Genomic DNA, 20,553 nt, shown 5'->3' with positions numbered 1-20,553 from the left:
CTCTGGGGAGTCACCACTCATCTGTCAGATGGGCAAACAGTAACCAACGTGAAGCTTTGGGAATTCTCACACTGCTGGTGGAATAATCTGGCACCTGCCTGTAATCCCAGCGACTGAGGAGACTGAAGCAGGAGGTCTGCAAATTCTAAGCCAGCCTCCGCAACTTAATGAGACCCTGTCTCGAAAAAAAAAAAAAAAAAGAAATAGTATGGGGATATAGCTCAGTTATAAAGCACCCTTGGGTTCAATCTCCAGTACAAAAAACCACATACAAAACAAAAGCGGAGACAAACATTCTAACAAAGCTACCTCTACACCTGACTCTGACCCGTGCACAGGTGAGTGCTTGCATGGAAAATGGCACAGTCACACGGCACTGCTGTCAGGGCGCAAGCTGGGAACCAAGAGCTGGCAGCGCTTTCCAGGATCCTGGGAGGTGGAAAAGTGACAAGACACTGTGACACTGCGGCTCTTCTACTCACCTGCTCACTTGTGCGAAAGGAGTTGAAGAAGGAACAAAAACCTGCCTGCCTGTTACAGGGGTGTGTGGAAGAGGGAAGGACATGGAAGGACATGGTACTGCTTCACATGCCCAGCCACTTGCTGAAATCAACCAGGAGGTGGGGAAATCCAAAAGGAACCTGAAGGCTGGGGCTGTAGCTCAGCAGCAGAGCGCTCGCCTAGCACGCGTGAGGTTCGATCCTCAGCACCACGTAAAAATAAATAAAATAAAGGCATTCTGTCCATCTACAAAATTTTTTTATTTAAAAAAAATATCGATTTTAAAAAAAAATAAAGGAACCCAAATGCTACAATGTGCCTGAACAGCAAAGACCTAAGTAACCCTGGAAAACCGCTTGACCCAATTCTGTAAGGGTGAAGTTAAAATGCAGCATATACAAGGACTGTACTCTAGTTAGTAATGGTATTTACAAGATATGGGTCAGTAATTCTTTTTAAAACTATTCAATACGTGCCTACTAGGACTCAGCAAACACATCAGTACAACTGTGTAAGAGAGCCAGGCTTCTCACTGTGGGAGGAAGGGGTAATGAACCAGAAAGGGAAGGCTAAGAAGCACTCGAGTGTTGGGTAGAGTCAGGAAACAGCACAAACACGTTTCCACTATACACACAGATGGTGTCTGCACACATGTGCACCCCCTGGCCAGCCCTTGGTCTTCCAAATACCATCCTCTTACTGAAGTAAAGAACTGTCACCATGCTGGAGTGTGGAAATGCATGATGGGATGTCCACTGCCAAAATGAAAACAAGATGGAGACATACGCCAAGGAGACACAGACACACTGAAAGCAGCTACCACCAGCCAGATCTGGAGCAATCTGAACAAACAAAACTATAGTATCAATGGATTATAATCATTGATACATATACATCAATGGATTATAACTGAGAAAACACCTCCAAGCATCCATACTGATATAGGTAACTGAATAAATAAGAGGGGGCTAGGGACAGCGATTCTCAGAGACACAGGTGACATGACGACCAAGTGCACCCTGGGAGCCCAGACCCAACAGAGGGCCTGCATGGGACAATAAGCAAGACCCGTAGTACCACATCAGCTCATTGGTCTACCACACTCTGTCAGTGTGCATGTGCAGGCCTTGAGGGCTGTGCTGTTTATGTGGCATGTCAACATTAGGGAGAGCTAGGTGAGGAATGGGGTTCTCTGTGCTAGTGGTGAAACTCAAAAATCTAAAATACAGAGGGTAAAAAACAAATAACCTTAAGCCTTTCTGAAGACATCAGATAAATCCACCTCAAGAAACAGCGCACAAAGTCAGCACTAGTACTCTGGAGGAGTCAAAGTCACGAGCAACAATGAAGACAGACGACCTGTGAGGTGGAGAGACCTACACAACACACCCACATGGGTCTGGGCCCGGAGCCAGTGAGGAAGGTGAGGAGGAAGCTGTGCAACAAGAGTGGTGCCCACACTCGTCCACCCTGTGGTGAGGGATCAGTGTCCACAGTTGTACTATGATCAGCTAAGCTGTCCACCGTGTGGATGCAACATCACTAGTATTTATATTACAGACACCAGAACTGCAGTTAGGTGACAGTGTCACAAACTCTGCTGCCAGCACCCTAGCAGCAGCATGGCCTCACAGAGTGTGCAACCAATGCTGGGTTTTGAGGCTAGTGTTCTGTGCAGAGGAAAAGCCCAAGAGCCCAGTGAAGGAGAGGAAGGCCTCTGGGCGGCAGATGCTGACTGACCTGGCCTGCGGTCTATAGCTGTTGAGGATCTGATAGGCCCTGAGCAGGTCCAGCTTGCCATGGCCTTGCTCAAACATGTTGACCCCAGGAAGCCTCCGGGCCGATGCGATGAGGGCCTGCTTCATGCTGGCAGGATTCACCAGCTCGCGCTTCTGTACTGTGCTGGTGAGAAAATAAAGTATGTGTTCAGTCTCTCTCAGCAGAAGAATGAAGATCAGACTAACCTTAGCCTGCACATGTGCGGCCCCAGCCTTGTTTTCCATCTAACAGGAGCATCACTGACAGAGCCCATATGAGATGAGACTATCACACTCAACTGCCACAGTGGCCTCAGGACCAAACACCCTAACCCCTGCCACTCTACTCAGTGACTTATGGGCCAGGGCCTGTTTGGGCTAAATTTAAGAGTAATTAATGCCTATTTCCCCAATAAATTAACCAAGTCAATCACACCGGTTGCAGGAAGCAAGAATATCAAAAAGGTACTGGCTCTCAGGGGAAGGGAGGTCTGCTGGCCCAGGGAGAAGACACCCTGAGACCTCAGCTGGCTGGAAGGAAAAAAGGCACACAGGTGGATGTTGGAGGCCCTGCAACACAAGGACGGGCAGGAGGCGTGGGCTGAGTGAAGACCACCACCTCCATGGCTGACCCTGGCCTTCCTGTTTGCAGATCTGGAGGCCCGTGTAGGATGATCATCCGGTGCATAAGGTTATGCAGAACACGCAGACCTCAGGCCCTTCAGCTTTCACTCAGGATGCATCTGAGCAACTTCAGCCCTGCTCTGCCTGGCGAGGAGCCCAGCCAACTCTTGCACTGAGGCGTTCAGTTTGTGCATCTAGGTGCTATATATAGGTAAAATTCAATCCCCACACTGAGGGGGAAAACATCAGTGGGCACAAACGAAACCATCTCTTCTAAGTCCCTCAAATATTTTTACATGTTGGTGGTTGCATTGGAGTCTGGGCAGGTTTTCTAAGTGGGAAACCTGACAGGAGAAGTGTGAAAATCCTGTAGGATTAGTTCTTAATGACAGAATAAAAGGATATTCACAGTACAAGCCAGTCCTCCTCCTTCTCCTTTTCCTGCCATAAAGCTAAACCAAGGGTGAGGCTGCACTTTCCTGCGGCATGGCCACTACCACGAGCTATTTCTGAGCCCTCACTGTGGCACTTTTACCTGCTCCAGGTGAGAAGAGTCGCAGGTCTCCTTCAAGCTGGAACCCTGCAGAGTGATGGAGGGCTCCCCACTGCAGCTGTGGCCCTCGCTTCCTGCTAAGCCCACGGGGAGGGGCAGAGCTGGGCCAGGTTTCCTGCCTCCCGACCCCACAGGACAACAAACAGGAGCGCTTGCTGAAGCCCCTCCACTCAGCAGACACTACAGTATGAGTGAGCGGGTGAGCCCCAGCCCACCCCCTTGTTTCCCTCTGCGTTCTATGGGGCAGGGCACACCTGGAAGAAAATGACAACTTTTCTAGCAAGGACAGGGATATTCCCAAAGATTACTCTAGCCAATGTCAACATCTTCAAGAATCTGGCTCTGACCTGCAAGGGAGGACAAAGGCAAGAGGCAGATACCTACCTTTGTCAAGAACTACAATGAATTACAATGCTGGACAAAATAATCCGCAGCATTAGATGCCAAAATCAACATGCAATTCCCTTACTTTTCAAGGTTTTTTTTTTTTTTTTAAATACCAGGGATTAAACAACACTCAGGGCACTTAACCACTGAGCCACATCCTCAGTCCTTTTCATTTTTTATTTTGAGTAAGAGTCTTGCTAAGTTGCTTAGGGCCTCACTAAATTGCTGAGGCTGGTTTTGAACTCGTGATCCTTCTGCCTCAGCCTCCCAAGTCACTGGGATTACACGTGTGCACCACCACACCCAGCTAAAGATAATTTTAAGTATGAAAGCACTTACTATCATTTACCTGTTTTAATTTTTAAATGAACAGAAATTTCAAATATGTCGAGTTTTCTTTGCTGACACAGTACCTCACTAAGACTTCAGTTAGACAGAAAAACTAAGAATTTTTTGAGGGAATGTACAATGACAAAATGAAGGCTAACGCCAAAGGCATCTTTTTATGACCTGGAGAACAAGGTGCTGACTGAAAGGCAGAGAGTGCGTGCTCCTGACTCTGGATGCCTGTGCTCGAGAGCTCCATCCACTGTCGTCCTCTGCAAAGTGAGGATGCATGACTGAGCTTCCTCAGAGTCGGGGGCCTAGCAGCATAAACACCCACCTCTCACAAAGCAGGGCTGACACCAGCCCCTGGCTGGCCGACAACGACTCGCTAAGAGCATGTTAAAAGGGAATTCACACACAAAAAGTACTATACAAGATGGATGTGGGAAAATGCCTCCCTAGAGAAACTCTTTACCTCTGTATGTGTCCCATCATATCATTCTGAATGCCTTAAAGACACATGGTAAGATGTATTTAACTCTTTGAAGGCACATCCCCTAGGACGCAGAGGCAAGCAGGAAAGGAGCTGATTTGATTCCCTGCCTAGCGGGGCACAAAAGCATTAAAATCATGCTCATTAGAGGGAAGAGCCACTCACCCTCCAGCACCTTCCCCCAGCTTACACTGCACGGGCACAGACATCACCAAGTCCTGATAGGAGGCAACCATCTCCCGTACAGAGAGGAAGGAACGGAGACCTCAGACCCAGTCAGGCACAAGCCTCGCATCCACTATGCCACCTGTGTACCAATCCCGAGGAAGACGCTCTTGCCTATGCTCTCCAATACTCACCTCACTAATAAGGTGACAGCACCTGCCACCACTGGAGAGGCCACGCTGGTCCCTGAGAGGGCCCGGCACCCCCCTTTCACACCGGAACCCCGCACTCCAGCACCATAGGTGACAACGTCAGGTTTCACACGACCGTAGCCTCCTGGCAGTTCCTACAAACAAGAGGAGCTTGGTTTCTGCACCACCCAAGCTGGCAATCAGGCGAGTAGGGCGATGGCAAGTAAAATCAGAACAGAAAACGGGGACTCAACAGTGCCACCTGAGGGAGGTACTGGCTTGGGGTGGTAATGTAGAAAATAAAGTATTTGTTAGTATGTTTTACAACAACCAGTAGGCCATCAAGGCCAAAATAATTTAAAAAAATAAAAACTTTAGTTTTGATAAGATGCAGGACCAGAAGCTAGGCACTGATTTATTGCTAAAACTAGAAACTGGAAGTTGCTTTATCTCTAGATAAATTAAAAATTAGAAAGTTGTTAGAATGACAAAATTAAAATTAAAAGTTAGGGGAAAAAAAAAAAAACACTTTTGCAGAAGGAAAAAAGTAGAGTTACGACTAGATATTTCCAAAGGGAATAAGAACGCATTTAGGATGATCAAGATACTGGGTGACTGACCTAAATAAGAGTTTAAGGAAGTACTCTTAAGCTTCATGAAAACTGGGGCAAAGTCGGAGCACAACAGGACTGTGCACTCTGTTGGCGAGTCTGTACTCTGAAATGGAAACCTGCCTGCAGTCCACTGTAAGGAGCAGTCCACTGGCAAGGGGCACTGGGTGACGTCAACCGCCATAGCTCAGAGAGAACTCAGGAATATTTCTCAAAGGCCAATGAAAAGCAAGCCTCTTGCAAAGGCCAAGGCTGTAATAGCACATCACAGCTCAGGGAAAACAGGGTTGGGCTGAGGCCGGCAGGTGACTGTTGCTGGCCTCTGACCACACACAGGACGTACCAAGACACACAGGTGAGGACGCACACAGCACAGCACCATCTGACCTTCAAAGTGGGATCCACCAGAGGGCAGTGCCAAGTCAATGGGCCACTCGAGGGGGAGGCATCAAGTGCCTGTGGCGGGGCACCAGAAGAAAGGGGTACCAGTGTGTTGGCACTGTCCAGGCATGAAGGCTCAAGTGGAGGGCTGTCCTACATGGAGCTGCTGGTGGGGACAAGCGTTCCCAGCAAATGGTGAGTCCCCCCAGGGCCTTATCTGAGACCTCCAGCACAGCACATGTCAAGTGAGGACACCAAGAGATGGCCTGTCCCCAAAGAACATTCGGGGGAGATGCTGCCCAGGCACTGCAAGGCTAAAGCCCGAGTGCCACTCCAGGTGAAGGAGGCTCGGTCAGCTGCAGAGTCAAACCCCACACAGCTGAGCTATTAACCTGCTGGAGCCACTTTGGTTTTGTATACAAACATAACTATTTCATAATTATTTTATTAGCAAAGTTGCTATTAAGCTGCTACTAGCTTCGACTTCTTAAGGCCTAAAAAAAAAATCTTCTCACCTCGTCCTAAGGAGAACTGCTTTCCTTCCTACTAGTCAGAATAAGCAGGCATGAATCCAACTCACCTAAAAGTGAGCTACTTGAAAGTAAGTTAAAAAGAAGAGGAACTGGGGAATACCACTCGGAAACCGTCCCTGGACTTTGCGGCAGCTCAGGACTTGTCAAACTGAGGTGGTAGGCGCCAGAGGGGCCAGGTCTCTTGTCCTCATGAAGCGCCCACCCCAACAGCCCTGGCTGCTGGATTTGCGGATCTGAAGATCTGCCTCACAAGCTGCTCTCTACCTGTGCACCCACAAAGCATTCAGACCTAAGGCTCCTTGGGCCACATTAGACTAATAGAAAAGCATACCCAGGTGGTCATTCCCCTGGAAGAAAAGCGGGCGATGTTATCTTCAAAGTCAATGCCACCCACTCCAATCACATCCATCTGATCAGCAGGGTTATTCAGAGTGCTAAATTGAGACACACATAAAAACGGGGGGAGAGAAATACTTTTAAATGAACAATTCAAATAAGGGCAAATGCTTTCAGAAAAATTTAAGATTCTATTAGGTTCTTCTGTGACAAAAATGTGTAGCTTCAACATACCACTGCTCCTCATAGTCACCCTGTGTCCTGGGAAATGTCATGTTTTCTGCCACCTGTGTGTTGTGGTCAAACATGTCTGCCCTCTCTGTCCTGCCACCTTTCCACCCGTAGGTGGGCCCAGCTCCAAACTCACTCCCTCACTTCTCCTGAACTTCCCAGGAGTTGACATGTCACAATTCACCACCGGTTAAGTGTTCTCTCGTTACTTGAATCGTTCCATTCACAGTCATCCTGCCTCCTCGACTAGATGAGATGTTATCTGGGAAGCCACCAGATCAGCACATATGCATCACCAGTTAGAAGCGAAAGCTTTCAATGGACCTTCTGCAAGTATCTGTACCCTCACAGAGAATGTGGGGACCACCATTTCTCTGCAACCTTGGCCTCCACAGGAGAAAGAATATAGAGGAAAGCCCACGTCATTCTCCTCAGTACCTCAAGTGCACTATACCTGCAAAGAAGCTATCACAAAATGAACAATAATAAAAACATTTGAAGTCAAGATGCAGCTGATTTGAAAGCATATAACAATCAGTTATAAAATTGTATTTCTAACCTTTTTATATCATAGCTTCACTACCAAACTCTGACAACTCAATAATTACAACTGATTTCAAGAAGCTTAAGAGACATTATTAGGGCCAAGGTTGTAACTCAGTGATAGAGTGCTTGCCAAGCCCACGTGAGGCATTGGGTTCAATCCTTAGCACCACATAAAAATAAATAAAGGTTTTTTAAAAAAGACAGTAACAGCAAGATTCTAGAAGTGTATGCTTTTAAGCAATGACTTCAAATCACATCCAACAAACTCTGACTCTACCTTCTCAGCTCACTGGCCACCAATATGCTACCAGGTAGTTAATCAGAAGAACCAAAATGGTTTGCGAATTTCCATGAGTTCAAGAATAGAGGCTAGTACACAGGTCACCAACAATCCTCCCACTGAAGTTGATGAAAGAATGCCACCTTCCTTCCCATCCTTCCTCGACTTGTCAATCATTCTAATACTCGCTGTGCTTTTAATCCTTAAGAAATAAGGGAAGGTGTCAAGAAAAAACAGGGTGACAAATAAAGAAATCACCGTTGATACTAAAAAGGGGTACCACAGCCTCAGAGGCTCAAAGAAGGGTTGTGGGTACAGGACTCAAGAGATTCCAGCAAGAGGGGCTCTCGAATGCACGCCTCATTTCAAAAGGTACTGACAGGTACATGCTTCTGTCTTGACCAGTGCTGGGAGCAGTCCTCTAATGTCCAGGCGGTCAACTGTAACCACAACCAGCTGGCTGCAGGGACCAATCACATGCCATTTGCTATCACTGCAAAAGACAGTACAGACATACAGATATGCCAGGTCTGTAGGTGGCACTGTGTCCACACAAATGATTTGGAGACCCTCAAAGGTCTTCCTCTTGAGGTCTGTCTTCTCTACTATACTCAAAATCACAACTCTCTGCTTAGAAGCTCTGGAGTGCAATTGCCCACCGAAGGCAGGAAAAATTTGCAAATTCCTGCTAGACTCTAGAGGATCTTGAATAGCAGAAGTAAAATGTTCACTTGATCTATTAGGTAACAATGAGCCACTGTGGATTCTGAATAGAAAACTGGCAGACATACAACAGAAAGTGGTGGAATAGAGGAGGCTGCATTCCTGGCTGCTCCATGGCATGAAACCAAGAGAGCAAACAGGCAGCTTCTCCGCAAGGTGGGCGAACAAAAAAAGAAAACTGTTTGGACAGTAGAAGTAGACCATCAACAGCCACTTGGAACACTGTAGTCCAGCTTCATCCCACAACCACTGTGCAATCAGTATTGCACCCCCACAACAGGCAAGGTGCTGAGGCCAGAGAAGGGAAGGTCCTCAGCTCTCACAAGGCAGGTTGCGCCTGTCTGGCTCCACTCCTATCTGCTGTTGGGTGGGAGGAGATAGTGGCAGGAAGAGAGGACAGAAAATTGACAACCGGCTATCTCTGAACCATTTAGTGGAGACATCGGGAATAAGAGAAGTGGCAACCAGAGAACCATATGAAGGGGAAGAAAGAAAACTCAGCATCTGACATGCCTCAACAGTGTTGGTCACCGTTAGAGGTACAGTGAGACAGTGAGGGTATATCACTGTACCTCTAACTGTGACTTATATTTATTAATGTCACTTGTAATTTCACTTATATTTATTAATCACAATATGCATTAGTGATGCCACAGAAAATCCAGACCTAGGACCTCTTACAAGGGGACAGGGTCACTTGCTGAACCAAGCTGAAACCCTATGACTTCCCACATTCATGTCTCTGACCCACACAAACTTCAGCTTCACCCCGAGCAGCCTCATATCATCCCTGGCACTGGCTCTCCAGGCCACCTGCTGTCCCTCAGCAGGAACTCCGAGGATGTGGCCAGCCAGATGCAGTGTGTCACAGCAGAAGAACGTGCACACAGGGGTGGGCGCAAACATTAAGTCTACCCTCCACTGTGCCGCGGCACATGGTACAGCTATTTTTCTGTTCCTCTCTGTGATTTTTCTCTTATCTCTGTGGCTACCTCAAATCCTTTGCCGTAATACCAAACTGCACCCATCCTGGGACCTCAATAGAGGAGGGTGACAAGTGTTTGACTGCAGTAGCTTTACAGTATAAGAAACTATTTATATACTTTAATCTGCAGAATAAAAATCAGAGCCACAGGTAGGAAGAAAATTGAGAATCTGAATCAGACAAGAACCTGCTGGGGATGTTTCAGTGAAAATCTAGCACCTCATGCTTCTTGAATGCCTAACAAGCATTTTGTCCATTGCTCTTCTCCCAACCAAATGACCCTTTCCTCAATTCCCAAGCTGTCTGTCCCCACCTAGCCCTGGACTTCTCCCTCGAGCCATGTTCGCACCTGACTTTTCCTGGAAAGGCAGGCACCTGTCTACTTCCTTCTTGGTCCCTGGATTTTGTACACAGTGGGTGTCAATAAACGCCCAGCAACTATGAATTTTCTTTCTTACTTGGTATTTAGAAGGAAGAAAGAAAAGAAGAACAGAATAAAAACTTAGGGTTTTTATTTACAGCAAAGTTTAAAAAAATCAAACAAGACGACTGACAGCTGCAGTAACTGGTGAGAATGTGGGGGTTCATTATATATTCTGGGTTTTTTTTCTTTTTTTCAGTAAAACATTCATAATACAAAGTTTTGGAGAGATAAAAAATAAGTATACACAGATACACAAATCTACTGACAATTTTTAGTTATTTCAGGAAAAACACCCAGCCCACTGACTCAACACCCACTGATTCAACCAACCTTGTCAACATCACCCTTGTGGAGACTACTTACCCATAAAGGGGCCCATCATTGCCGATGGCAGACACCATGATCACATTATTAGCTGTCAATTCCCACACCTAAGAGGTGAGCAAGTATTCACTTAATGAAACAAATGAAACCCAGCACTTTATGCTATTTTTTAAAAACATTTATTTTTCGGGCTGGGGATGTGGCTCAAGCGGTAGTGCGCTCGCCTGGCATGCGTGCGGCCCAGGTTCAATCCTCAGCACCACATACAAACAAAGATGTTGTGTCCGCCGATAAACGAGAAATAAATATTAAAAAAAAAAAAAAAAAAAACTAAAAAAAAAAAAAACATTTACTTTTTAGTTGTAGGTGGACACAATACCTTTTTATTTTTAAAATTTTTTATATGTGGTGCTGGGGATCGAACCCAGTGCCTCATGTATGCCAGGTGAACACTCACTCTACCACTGAGCCACAACCTTAGCCCCGAAACACAGCACTTTAAACAACTAATATGCAACTGTCCCCCCCAAACCCTATAAATAGTCCTAAAAAAGAAGGAAGCCTCCTCCAATGCAGCACTGGCCATTCCAGAGGCCAGTACATCTGGGACCAGTGAGTCTAAGGGAGGACAGCGCCCAGAACATTAGGTCTGTGCACTGCCCAGAGCAGACACTGGCTTGCTGGCCATTTTCAGGAAAACTCAGAGTGTAGGTTTAGATCAGAAGAACCAACAAGTTCCCCTTACAAATACCTACTTCTGAAGTCTCTCCCTCAATGGGTTTATGGCACTCTAGTACATCAAAGTACATGTCATTGGCCATCTGTTCTCACAAAGCTGTCCCACCCGGATGAAAAGCCACTAGCACACTAGACATGATATAGCTAGAGACACAAACATGCAGGAGCTATCATCCAAACTCATGTCCTTGTGCACTGACTCAACCAACCTTGTCAACAAAGGGGTGATCCATGAAGTCAGGGCCCCCGATGCTAAGGTTCAGCACATCAATCTTCTTTAATATGGCATAGTTGAAGGCGTCCAGAAACCAAGATGTGTAAGATACCTAGTTATAGTGAAACAGCCCCCTTAGTGTTTCCGTAAAAGCCTCAAAGTTCTAGGACAGTTTCTTCCTAAAGGTAAATATAGCCTCTTTAAAGCATGAAGTATTTTTCTTAATATCTTTTAAGTAACTTAAAATCAGAAATAACCAAGTACAAATATACCCAGACATTCTAAGTTCGCAGGGATGGGCCCAGGGAGAAAGGCTGTGTTGGGGAGGTGGCCTCTCTGTAGGTGCCATGGTCAACTCCTTATCTATGGCACATCTTGCTAGATAAGGCCCCAAGCTTCTAACTGCCTGCTTACAAAAGGATGTATTCTATGGTACTTCAGCATTTCTGAATGGTTCAGTGTACTGATCTACTATTCTTCAGTCCTAAGTAGACAAAAGGACAAATGGCAGCACTAACAGGTATTTCACTGTAGTATGTCTCTGATGTTCAGTTCCTCCTACTTTCTCACATAAAATAAATGACTTTCTGAATCACCATTTACTGTTTTTTAAAAATACAAAATTTAGTTTACAGTGGGAAGAAAAATAGTAAAATGATTAGGAATTGCTTTTAACAAGTTTTTAAAAGTAAGGCTACATATTTACATATATATATATATATGAATGAAATCCTAAGAGGAGGTACAAGAAATGAAGACCACCACCATATGGAAGATGTGCAAAGTGAGCTAAGAACACTCTGGATGGGGTCCAGGGATCATCACTATGTTGCCTTTTAGTATTTTTGAGGGATGTATTAACTCTACAAGAATTAAAATTTTAAGGTAAACACCAGCAGCCTCCCTCTTTTCTATAAATAGTTTTCTATAAATAGTTTTTTTATAAATAGTTTCTATGAATAGAGTCAGGGAACAAAGCTTGCACATTCACATTACCAGACATAATGGGAGGTGCCTGCATACAGGGGTCAGAAACACAGTCCCCACCCTCCAGGGGTAGGAGCCCAGTCAGGGAGGAAAACATACAGGAAGGACTTACTCTATCAGATGGCACAGAGGCCTCAGACAAACCTGAGGGCGAAGAGGAAATGGGAAACCAAGGAACTACTGGACAGGTGGCCTAGGGGACAAGGTCTTCGCGTTCCAGGGAGGTGGTGAAGGGGGTGATGGGACAAAGGCAGAAGGATCAACAGTGAGACTGTTACACGTGCCTCAGCATCGCTGGCATGCACTGCTGTAAAGCAGGTGTGTGTGTTCTGCAGTTCTGTCTGTCTGTGGTGCTGAGGGTGGACCCCAGGGCCTCACACACGCTAGGCAAGCATTCTTTCACTGAGCCACCCCCAGCTCTATTGCCGTACTTTACATTTCAATATTGACTCCTTAGACATGTCAAGAGTCCTTGAACACTTACCTGATTGTTGGTAAAGACCCTGAAAATATGAAGCTCTGCATCTGGAGCAAAGCCTTGGCATTCCCTCATACTGGCGATCACACCTGCCACAAATGTGCCGTGGCCCAACCCTGTGAACACAAGGGAAAGGAAGCCCCGTAAGACACAGCTGGAAACGCACGCCCCAGCACAGCATTCCAAACCGTCCACTCCACACAGGCCTCCAAGAGGCCTCACGGCGAGCTTTCTACACTCCACTGCCCTCCACCCAAACCTGCCTGCCCACCACACCAGTGCCACTGGGGCTGTCCACACCGTCTCCTTGGTCAGGAGCTGCTCCTCCCAGGCACTACTCCCTCCTCTCCCCAGCTTCTGTTGTCCCACACCCTCTGAGATCTTCAGAGTAGCTCCTGTCATGACAAAGGTACAATAACAACTTGAACAACTGTTATCATGGACTGTGGAGTGGTTAGGACATGAAAAATCACACTAATCAACAGAGGGCCAGGGCGAAGCCCCAAGCCCACAGGTGGCCACGCCCCCAGGCCAGGCCCTACCATCATCCAGGGTGCGCTCGTTGGTCCAGTTGGTTCTCTCCCTCACATTCTTGAAGTGGGGATGCTTCTCACTCAGCCCAGTGTCAAAAACAGCAACTCTGACATTAGCACCTTGTTCCAAAAAGAAAAATACACAACCGTAGTTGGAGAAGTCATCTTTTTAGATTTGTGTCTACAAAATACATTCTTCTCCAGAAGCCACAGGAAAAGGAATGTCACAGGAGGCCAGAGCCCGAGTGCCACAGGTTGGGTCGATGCTCCAGGGCTACTGGCTAAACCAAGACTAAGGAAAGTGGGGTGGACAACTGCCATCACTTGCTAAGAAACAAGATTTGGGCATGGACTCCCCCGGACCCCTCAACAATCACCAGCACTCAGGAACAGAACCACTGCTCCATCTGAGGATGCCTCAGGCTGCAGGATGGGACTGCTGATGGATTTTCTCCTGGTAATTTATTTCAGGTACCATCCCCACACCTCCTCTGAGCCCCGCAGAGCACCCTCCCACTGGAGAAGCGTGGCGTGGCCATCAGGGAGGGGAAAACCATATTCCATGCCTGAGAGGCAGCAATCACCCGACACTGCTCACTAATAACACACTGTGGAAACAGACTGCAACACCACACAGGGTTAATCACAGCTGAGGGGGCTGGCTCCTGGTACTTTTCTATAATGAATCCATTTCAGAGACTGGCCAAAAGCTATCTGCATTAATGTAACACAAGATGGGCTTGTTTCATCAAATCTTAGAAAACATCTAAAAAAAAAAAACACCTATATTACTTAATAATGTAATGAAGGTGATGTCTATCTGCTGAGCTCTTTACCTATCAATACTACGTTGCACAACCAATACACTAAGACAACCATTAAAATCACTAACACTTTTAAAAAAATATACACGTAAAACTGAAAACCACCTGGTTTTGGAGAAAAAATGATTTCTGACGATCATAGAATTTGTTTTGTGAGGGAGTTCTCACTCTAAAAAGATAAAACTGGGGGGGAGGGGGAGACAATCATTTTAAGAAATGGTTAGTCTTGGAGCCTGGCACAGTGGCACATGCCTGTAATCCCAGAGGCTCGGAAGGCTGAGGCAGGAGAATTGTGAGTTTAAAGCCAGCCTCAGCAAAAGTGAGGTGCTAAGCAACTCAGTGAGACCCTGTGTTTACAAAAAACACAACATAGGGCTGGGATGTGGCCCAATAGTCAAGTGCCCTGGGTTCAATCCCTGGTACCTAAGGAAAAAAAAAAATAGGAGGCTGAGGCTCAGTGACAGAGAGCTCCCCTAGCACACATGAGGCACTAGGTTCGATCCTCAGCACCACATAAAAATAAAATAAAGGTATTTTTCCCACCAACAACTAAAATATAAAGAAAGAAAAAAGAAAGAAATGGTTAGTCTCCCAAATGTTAAGCCTAAAGACCATGCACACAGGAAGAGGTGGAAGCTGCAGAAGTCACAGGAGAGGCAGCCCCCCAAGTCTGGGAGACAAGTGGGAGGACACCCAAACCAACTGTGGTATCCCGGAGCAAGACATGGCTCACATCTAAGTAAGGGAAAAATTCCGCATTAGTTAAAACAGGAAAGTTCTGCTGTGATCAGTCAATAAGGAAAAGAAAAACTTTACTAGTTGTGACTTTTTTTCCTCCCCATAAAATATGATCCTTAACATTTTCTGTTCTGAAATAAGTGATTAGAAAGGGGGACGGTCAGTCACTTAGTCTTCCTAACTCAAGCAAGAAACCCATTTTCACGAACCTACTCATGTCCAGGGACTACCTCTCAACGTGAACTCTTTCTCTGCCAAGTCAGACCCCTTTCCTGGACTGTCAGCCAGCCTGGCTGTGAGCAGGGCCGTGCATGTTCACGTTCACGCTGACAGGAAAGAAACTCTCCATAATCTGCCCCTCTAATCTCAGAAACAGCGATGAGCTCCTGTGACTTCTAACTTGGAAGCCCACTGTAACAGGAGTTAAGGACAGGGGTAGTCACCACACCCAGCTTGATAAACAGCAAGGACAAAAGTGCAAAGGGCAGAGCTGTGGCACCAGGGACTCCCGAGGGTGGCCCCTGGTGCCACCTTTACACGCACCTGTGTATCCCATCTGCCACAGCACGTCCGCCTGCAGCGTCTGGGCAACCTGGCGTGGAATGGCTCTCAGAAGCCGTCGACTTGAATGCCTCCCTGTGGCATGCCAGAAGCCAGAGCCCAGGGAGAGGCTGGCTCTTCCGAGGGGACGCGACGATTGCCACTTCTGGCTCCATCGGGTTTCATTACAGGGCACGATCGGGTCAGCTGGAGTCAAGGAAGAGAACAATTAGAACCCAGAGTACTAAAAACACCATGTCAGGCAAAGCTGCCATTCTGCACACAGCAAGAACTTTGAAATCCTGTTTAAAGTGGGATTCTCTCCCTTTCATTAGGACTTCCTCAGTGGAATTATAATTATACAGCATGATTTAGTTGCCCTATTATTCATATTATTCCCAAATGGTTCTTGACATGGAATTTTCTAATCAAAGTAAAGCAAAGAACTGATCAAATAACTACTTAAGAAATAAAGCCAAGGCTGGGACTGTAGCTCAGTGGTAGAGCACCAGCCTCACATGTGTGAAGCACTGGGTTTGATCCTCAGCACCACAGAAAAATAAATAAAGATACTGTGTCCACCTACAACTAAAAAAAAAATTAAAAAAAAAAAAAAGAAAAGAAATAAAGCCAATAAAACTAAAGAGAAACTCAATTACTTATCAGTAGCTTGTTCTCAATGAACCAGAAAACAACCGAGAGGGTACTGAAGAAAGTGGCCACTAATACAGTACTGCACTTTTGGGACAGGAAAAAGCCATGTTATCCCACTGAACATATCTGTGGCCAAACATCAATAGAATCTTTTAAAATTGTATATTGCTCCATACACACACATACTTATATATATATTTTTTTTTTGGGGGGGGGGGAAGTACTAGGGATTGAACCCAGGAGTGCTTAACCACTGAGCTACATCCTCAGCCCTTTCTTATATTTTATTTTGAGACAGGGTCTCACTAAGTTGCTCAGAACCTCACTAAGTTGCTCAGAACCTCGCTAAGTTGCTGAGGTTAGCCTTGAATTCACAATCCTCCTGCCTCAGCCTCCAGAGCCTCTGGGATCACAGGTGTGGCCACCGCAGGGCTCCATATTCTTAATATTCTTACCTTTCAAAAAACAGAACTACCAGGAGGGAGAAGAAGAGCATTTCTAAGGGTGATGGAACAATTCTGTAACTCAGTTTTGATGGTGGGTAACTACCTAACTGTATACTTTTGCCAAAACTTGCTAAACTGTACTCCAAAAAGAATGGATTTTAGGGCTGGGACTGTAGCTCAGTGGTAGAGCGCCTGCCTCACAAGTGTGAAGCACTGAATTCAATCCTCAGCAGCACATAAAAATAAAGATATTGTGTCCATCTACAACTAAAACAAATATTTTTTAAAAAAAGAATGGATTTTATTATTTGTAAATCCCTTTATTTAAAAAAAAAGGGGAGGGGGCAGGGGGATGAAAACTGCAAGAGTTTTTCTTTTGCCTTTCAAAGTCCTTGTTATAATGAAGAACAAATTATTTCAAGCCAATTTTAAAAAGAATAAATCTACCCTACCACAGAGAGTTCTGTTTCTAAAGCCAATCATTTCCACTTTTCTTCCACCCTTACCAAGCCTCATCCATGAAGGTACAGGCACCTGGAAAATATATACTCATGTCAATTCACAAAGAAACTGTTTGTCCAGTCCAGTTGAAACTGGCTGAACTGACCTCAGGTGTTGGCTCTGGTCTTAAGTCAACGTTAGGCAGGGATAAATCTAGAAAGACCCATTAGGAACGATATTTAGAAGAAGGGAGTGGGCTTCTGCTTCACCTTGAACATACTGATTATACCTGAAGTATTATTCTCAGTTCTGGCCTTCACCTTTTAAGAACATTTCAGAAAAACTGCATTCAAAGAAAAATAAAATGTGGCAAGGAGAGGTGAGACCTGTAACATGCATAACTGTTGAAGGGACTAGGAATTATTGACTTAAAGAGAGGAAACTGCCAAAGAGGACACCAGGGATATCTTCAAAGAGCAGAAAGATACCTTTACAGTATCTTTAATACTGCCTTGTGGAGAAGAGGCGAGCTTTGCCGTAAAGCCCATGGGATACAGGATCCAGGGTGAGACAGCCTTCAGTCCAAAATAAAGCAAAACCTTCTTCCAGTAAGGGCCAAGAAATAATGACCACTGGATGCTCTTGCAGCACCCTGAACACCCTGTAAAGCTCTCTTCACAAGCATTATTTCATTCTATTTTCATGAGCATCTGGAGAGGTAGGCAGTACCTTCAATTTAATGATGAGCAAAGATCAGGGTTAAAGGTAAAAAGGAGCTCACTGTTCAAGGTCTTAGTCAACTCACAAGAACCACCATGTCAGAAAGCAATAGGTGGCAAATGCTGTTGAAAAGGTACAGCCAGGAAACCGAGCAGGACAGTCTAGGGTTCTTATGCTAAAATTAGGCCTCTCCATGTCTCCTAAAACCTTCTAAGAGAATGAAATCAAATAAAAACCAAGTCAAGCAAAATGGCCTGACAATGTATATATTCTGGCTAACTATACCAGCCTTGTCTTGCTCTTCTCTTTCTGGATCATTTCAGGGTGCTATTGCTTTTTAAGGATAAAAATAATATAAAACATCTGGCCTAAGAGAAAAGGCTCTAAAGGAGCCAAATCCCAGAATTTTACAGCTGACTCCAGAACTGGCTCCTCACACCACACAAATTAGTTAACTTTTCCAAAGATGCCTGGAGACTCTCAGGTCTAGCACATGATGGATGAAGCAGAAAGAACATGTTTTTCCTTTTTCCTTCCAATGAATGAAATGACAGTAAACAACAGAACTAGCAATGTACTCACCTGGTTTTTGATAAACAGGAACCTTTCTTTGGTAATGTATATGCTTTGGAAAACATGACGCAATAAATATGTAATCTATAACATGCGGATGAACTGACTTCACCAGCCCAACCCAGGAAGGAGGAAAGCCTAAGCCTAGAGTCAAAAGGGAGGCCAGACCCCTTCCACTCTCAGGCCTGCAGCTGCCACCCACACCAAAGGAGCACAGGAGGCTAGGAAACAAAACCTGCCCCAGAAAGAACACAAGCTGCAGGTGAAGAGGAGAAGCCAGGACCAGGTCTTCCCTTCAGCAAGCAGAGGCTCCAGGCGAACCTGTGAAGCCCTGCAGTGAGCCCCTCTCCCCACCACATCAACAGTGCCCTGATTTAAAACAAGGCCTGCCCCAGGGACGTTCACGACGGGTGAACTAGACCACAGGTGTACTAGATGCAGAGACTCGCAGTCCTCGAACTGAGGCCACAGTACTCACATTCAGTGTATTTCAGGGAGCGAAAGACTCTGCGCTGCGGCGTGACCCGTTTGATGTGTGGATGGTCTTCGAGCGTCAGCAGCCCCGCTTTCTGCTTCTCTTTTATCTGAATCACCTCAAAGTCACTAGGGTAGTCACTGGATGGATTGTGTCGAGGTATAATTCTCCAGTTGTCTACTTCACTGCTCTTGAGAGCACTTGAAATAAACGAATTTCTAGCTTTGGCTGTAAAGTATCCATTGAAAGCCACAATATATTCTGAAATCAATGACCAAAAATAAAAATAAGAACTTATGTATATAAAACACAGATCGTATCTAATCTGAAATTTAACTAGCAAAAGAAAATGATGTTATCTTAAAAGTCCACAATAAAAAAAATAAAAAAAAAACCAAGAAGACTGGTTTAAATGCCTTGGATGGCAGTGTGCAGAGTTTGGAGTTAAAACAATGTACATGAATCCCCTGACCACAATAACACACCATTCAGAACCAGATACCTATGGATTCTTTTTAAAAAACTAAGCATCTATAGAAGTTTGAAAATACAGTAAAGGACAGGACAGGGTAGCCATGCCTGTAATCTCAGCTACTAGGAGGCTTAGGCAGGATGGACAGCAAGTTTGAGGTCAACCTCAGCAACTCAGCGAGACCCTGTCTCAAAACTAAAAATTAAAGAGGCCTGGGGATGTAGCTTAGTGGTAGAGCACCCACGGGTTCAATCCCTAGTACTGCAGGGGGGAAAAAAAAGAAAAGAAAATATGGTAAAGAAATGTAGCTTTTCAAACAGGAAAAAGGAATCCAGAGATTTACTGAAACAAAACAAAATTCCGGAGTGGATTATATGAGACTATTTGCTCAGCTATTCATATCTGGTCACCTGAACTTTAGAACAAACATTCAACACTTCCAAAAACCCCCACCAGGAACCAAGCTGTGGGTAAGAATTCAGATGCCCGTTTCCTTGCTCACACAAGCTAAGTATGCTGGGAAACAAAACTAAGTAAGGCACTGCCCAAGTGCTGTGCACTCCTCCCACTTGAAATTTACTGCAGAAAAGCAGACAGGCTGTGCTCCTCCGGGAAAAGCTAATACTAACAAGAGGACACTAAGACAAGGTCCTTACCATATTCCACAACTGTCGAGGAGAACTCCACCTTCACAGTCAGGTGGGAACAGCCAGGGCAGGAGGCCTTTTCCAAAGACTTCTTTTCCAGTCTGTCACCCAGATGTCTCTTCCCACAGAGCAAAATCACCAGCAGAAGCAGCCAGATGTTTATGAGCTTCATGGTCATAAGTGAATATGGTCATCAAATCTTATAAATTCAAGTTGCACTTCTTTCTTCCTTGATTAGAAGTGAATTCTTGTTTCTGCTAAAAACTGCAGCATTACTGATGAGACATCTTACAGTCTTGTCCAGCGTAAATAAAAGTTAAGTCCATGGCCTTCCATGGTATTGCCCGTAGAGGCTCTCATTTCTTTCTCCGCTTCTTCTCCATCTTGAAGGTGAGGCTTCTCTCATTCAGAGCCGAGACTACTGAGTCCTACACTCCATTTGCATCATAGAACCAAGTCCAAGGGTATTAAGCAAGTAATCACAGTAAGCAGAACTGAGAGACAAAAGAACAGCACACACAGATATTAGGAGCACACTGACACAGCCAGGTGCGATGTAGTCACACTTAAAATTCAGATATTAAGGGTCAAAAAGAGGCAACACTTACAAAGTAAATGTGAGGTTGTATTAACCATGCTACCATGGTAATGCATTTCACTTTTATTTCCTTATCCCTCACTGTTTTTGTATGTGCATGGGA

At 45.4% G+C, this 20,553-nt stretch overlaps 1 protein-coding gene across 4 annotated transcripts in view; it reads right to left on the bottom strand.

Moving 5' to 3' along the window:
• Mbtps1 (membrane bound transcription factor peptidase, site 1) overlaps window positions 1-20,346 on the bottom strand; it is a 43,159-nt gene extending 22,813 nt beyond the window's left edge. For 2 of the 4 annotated variants that reach the window (XM_015496009.2, XM_048792571.1), the window contains exons 1-10: window positions 19,862-20,346; window positions 18,737-18,994; window positions 15,428-15,631; window positions 13,332-13,442; window positions 12,796-12,905; window positions 11,320-11,436; window positions 10,412-10,479; window positions 6,855-6,957; window positions 5,002-5,153; window positions 2,242-2,403 (exon numbers count right to left, since the gene is read on the bottom strand). In XM_015496009.2, coding sequence (XP_015351495.1) covers window positions 2,242-2,403; window positions 5,002-5,153; window positions 6,855-6,957; window positions 10,412-10,479; window positions 11,320-11,436; window positions 12,796-12,905; window positions 13,332-13,442; window positions 15,428-15,631; window positions 18,737-18,994; window positions 19,862-20,030 — 1,454 coding nt within the window. In that variant the 5' untranslated portion in view covers window positions 20,031-20,346. The remainder of the gene's footprint in view (window positions 1-2,241; window positions 2,404-5,001; window positions 5,154-6,854; window positions 6,958-10,411; window positions 10,480-11,319; window positions 11,437-12,795; window positions 12,906-13,331; window positions 13,443-15,427; window positions 15,632-18,736; window positions 18,995-19,861) is intronic. The other 2 variants (XM_048792570.1, XM_015496010.2) reach the window with 2 other exon arrangements.
• Window positions 20,347-20,553: the final 207 nt, after the last annotated feature.

The sequence above is a fragment of the Marmota marmota genome, unplaced genomic scaffold (assembly GCF_001458135.2).
Source record: "Marmota marmota marmota unplaced genomic scaffold, marMar, whole genome shotgun sequence".
Classification (NCBI taxonomy): domain Eukaryota; kingdom Metazoa; phylum Chordata; class Mammalia; order Rodentia; family Sciuridae; genus Marmota; species Marmota marmota.
The sequence above is the reverse complement of the archived record's forward strand: the minus strand, read 5'-3'. Positions and strand labels throughout refer to the sequence as shown.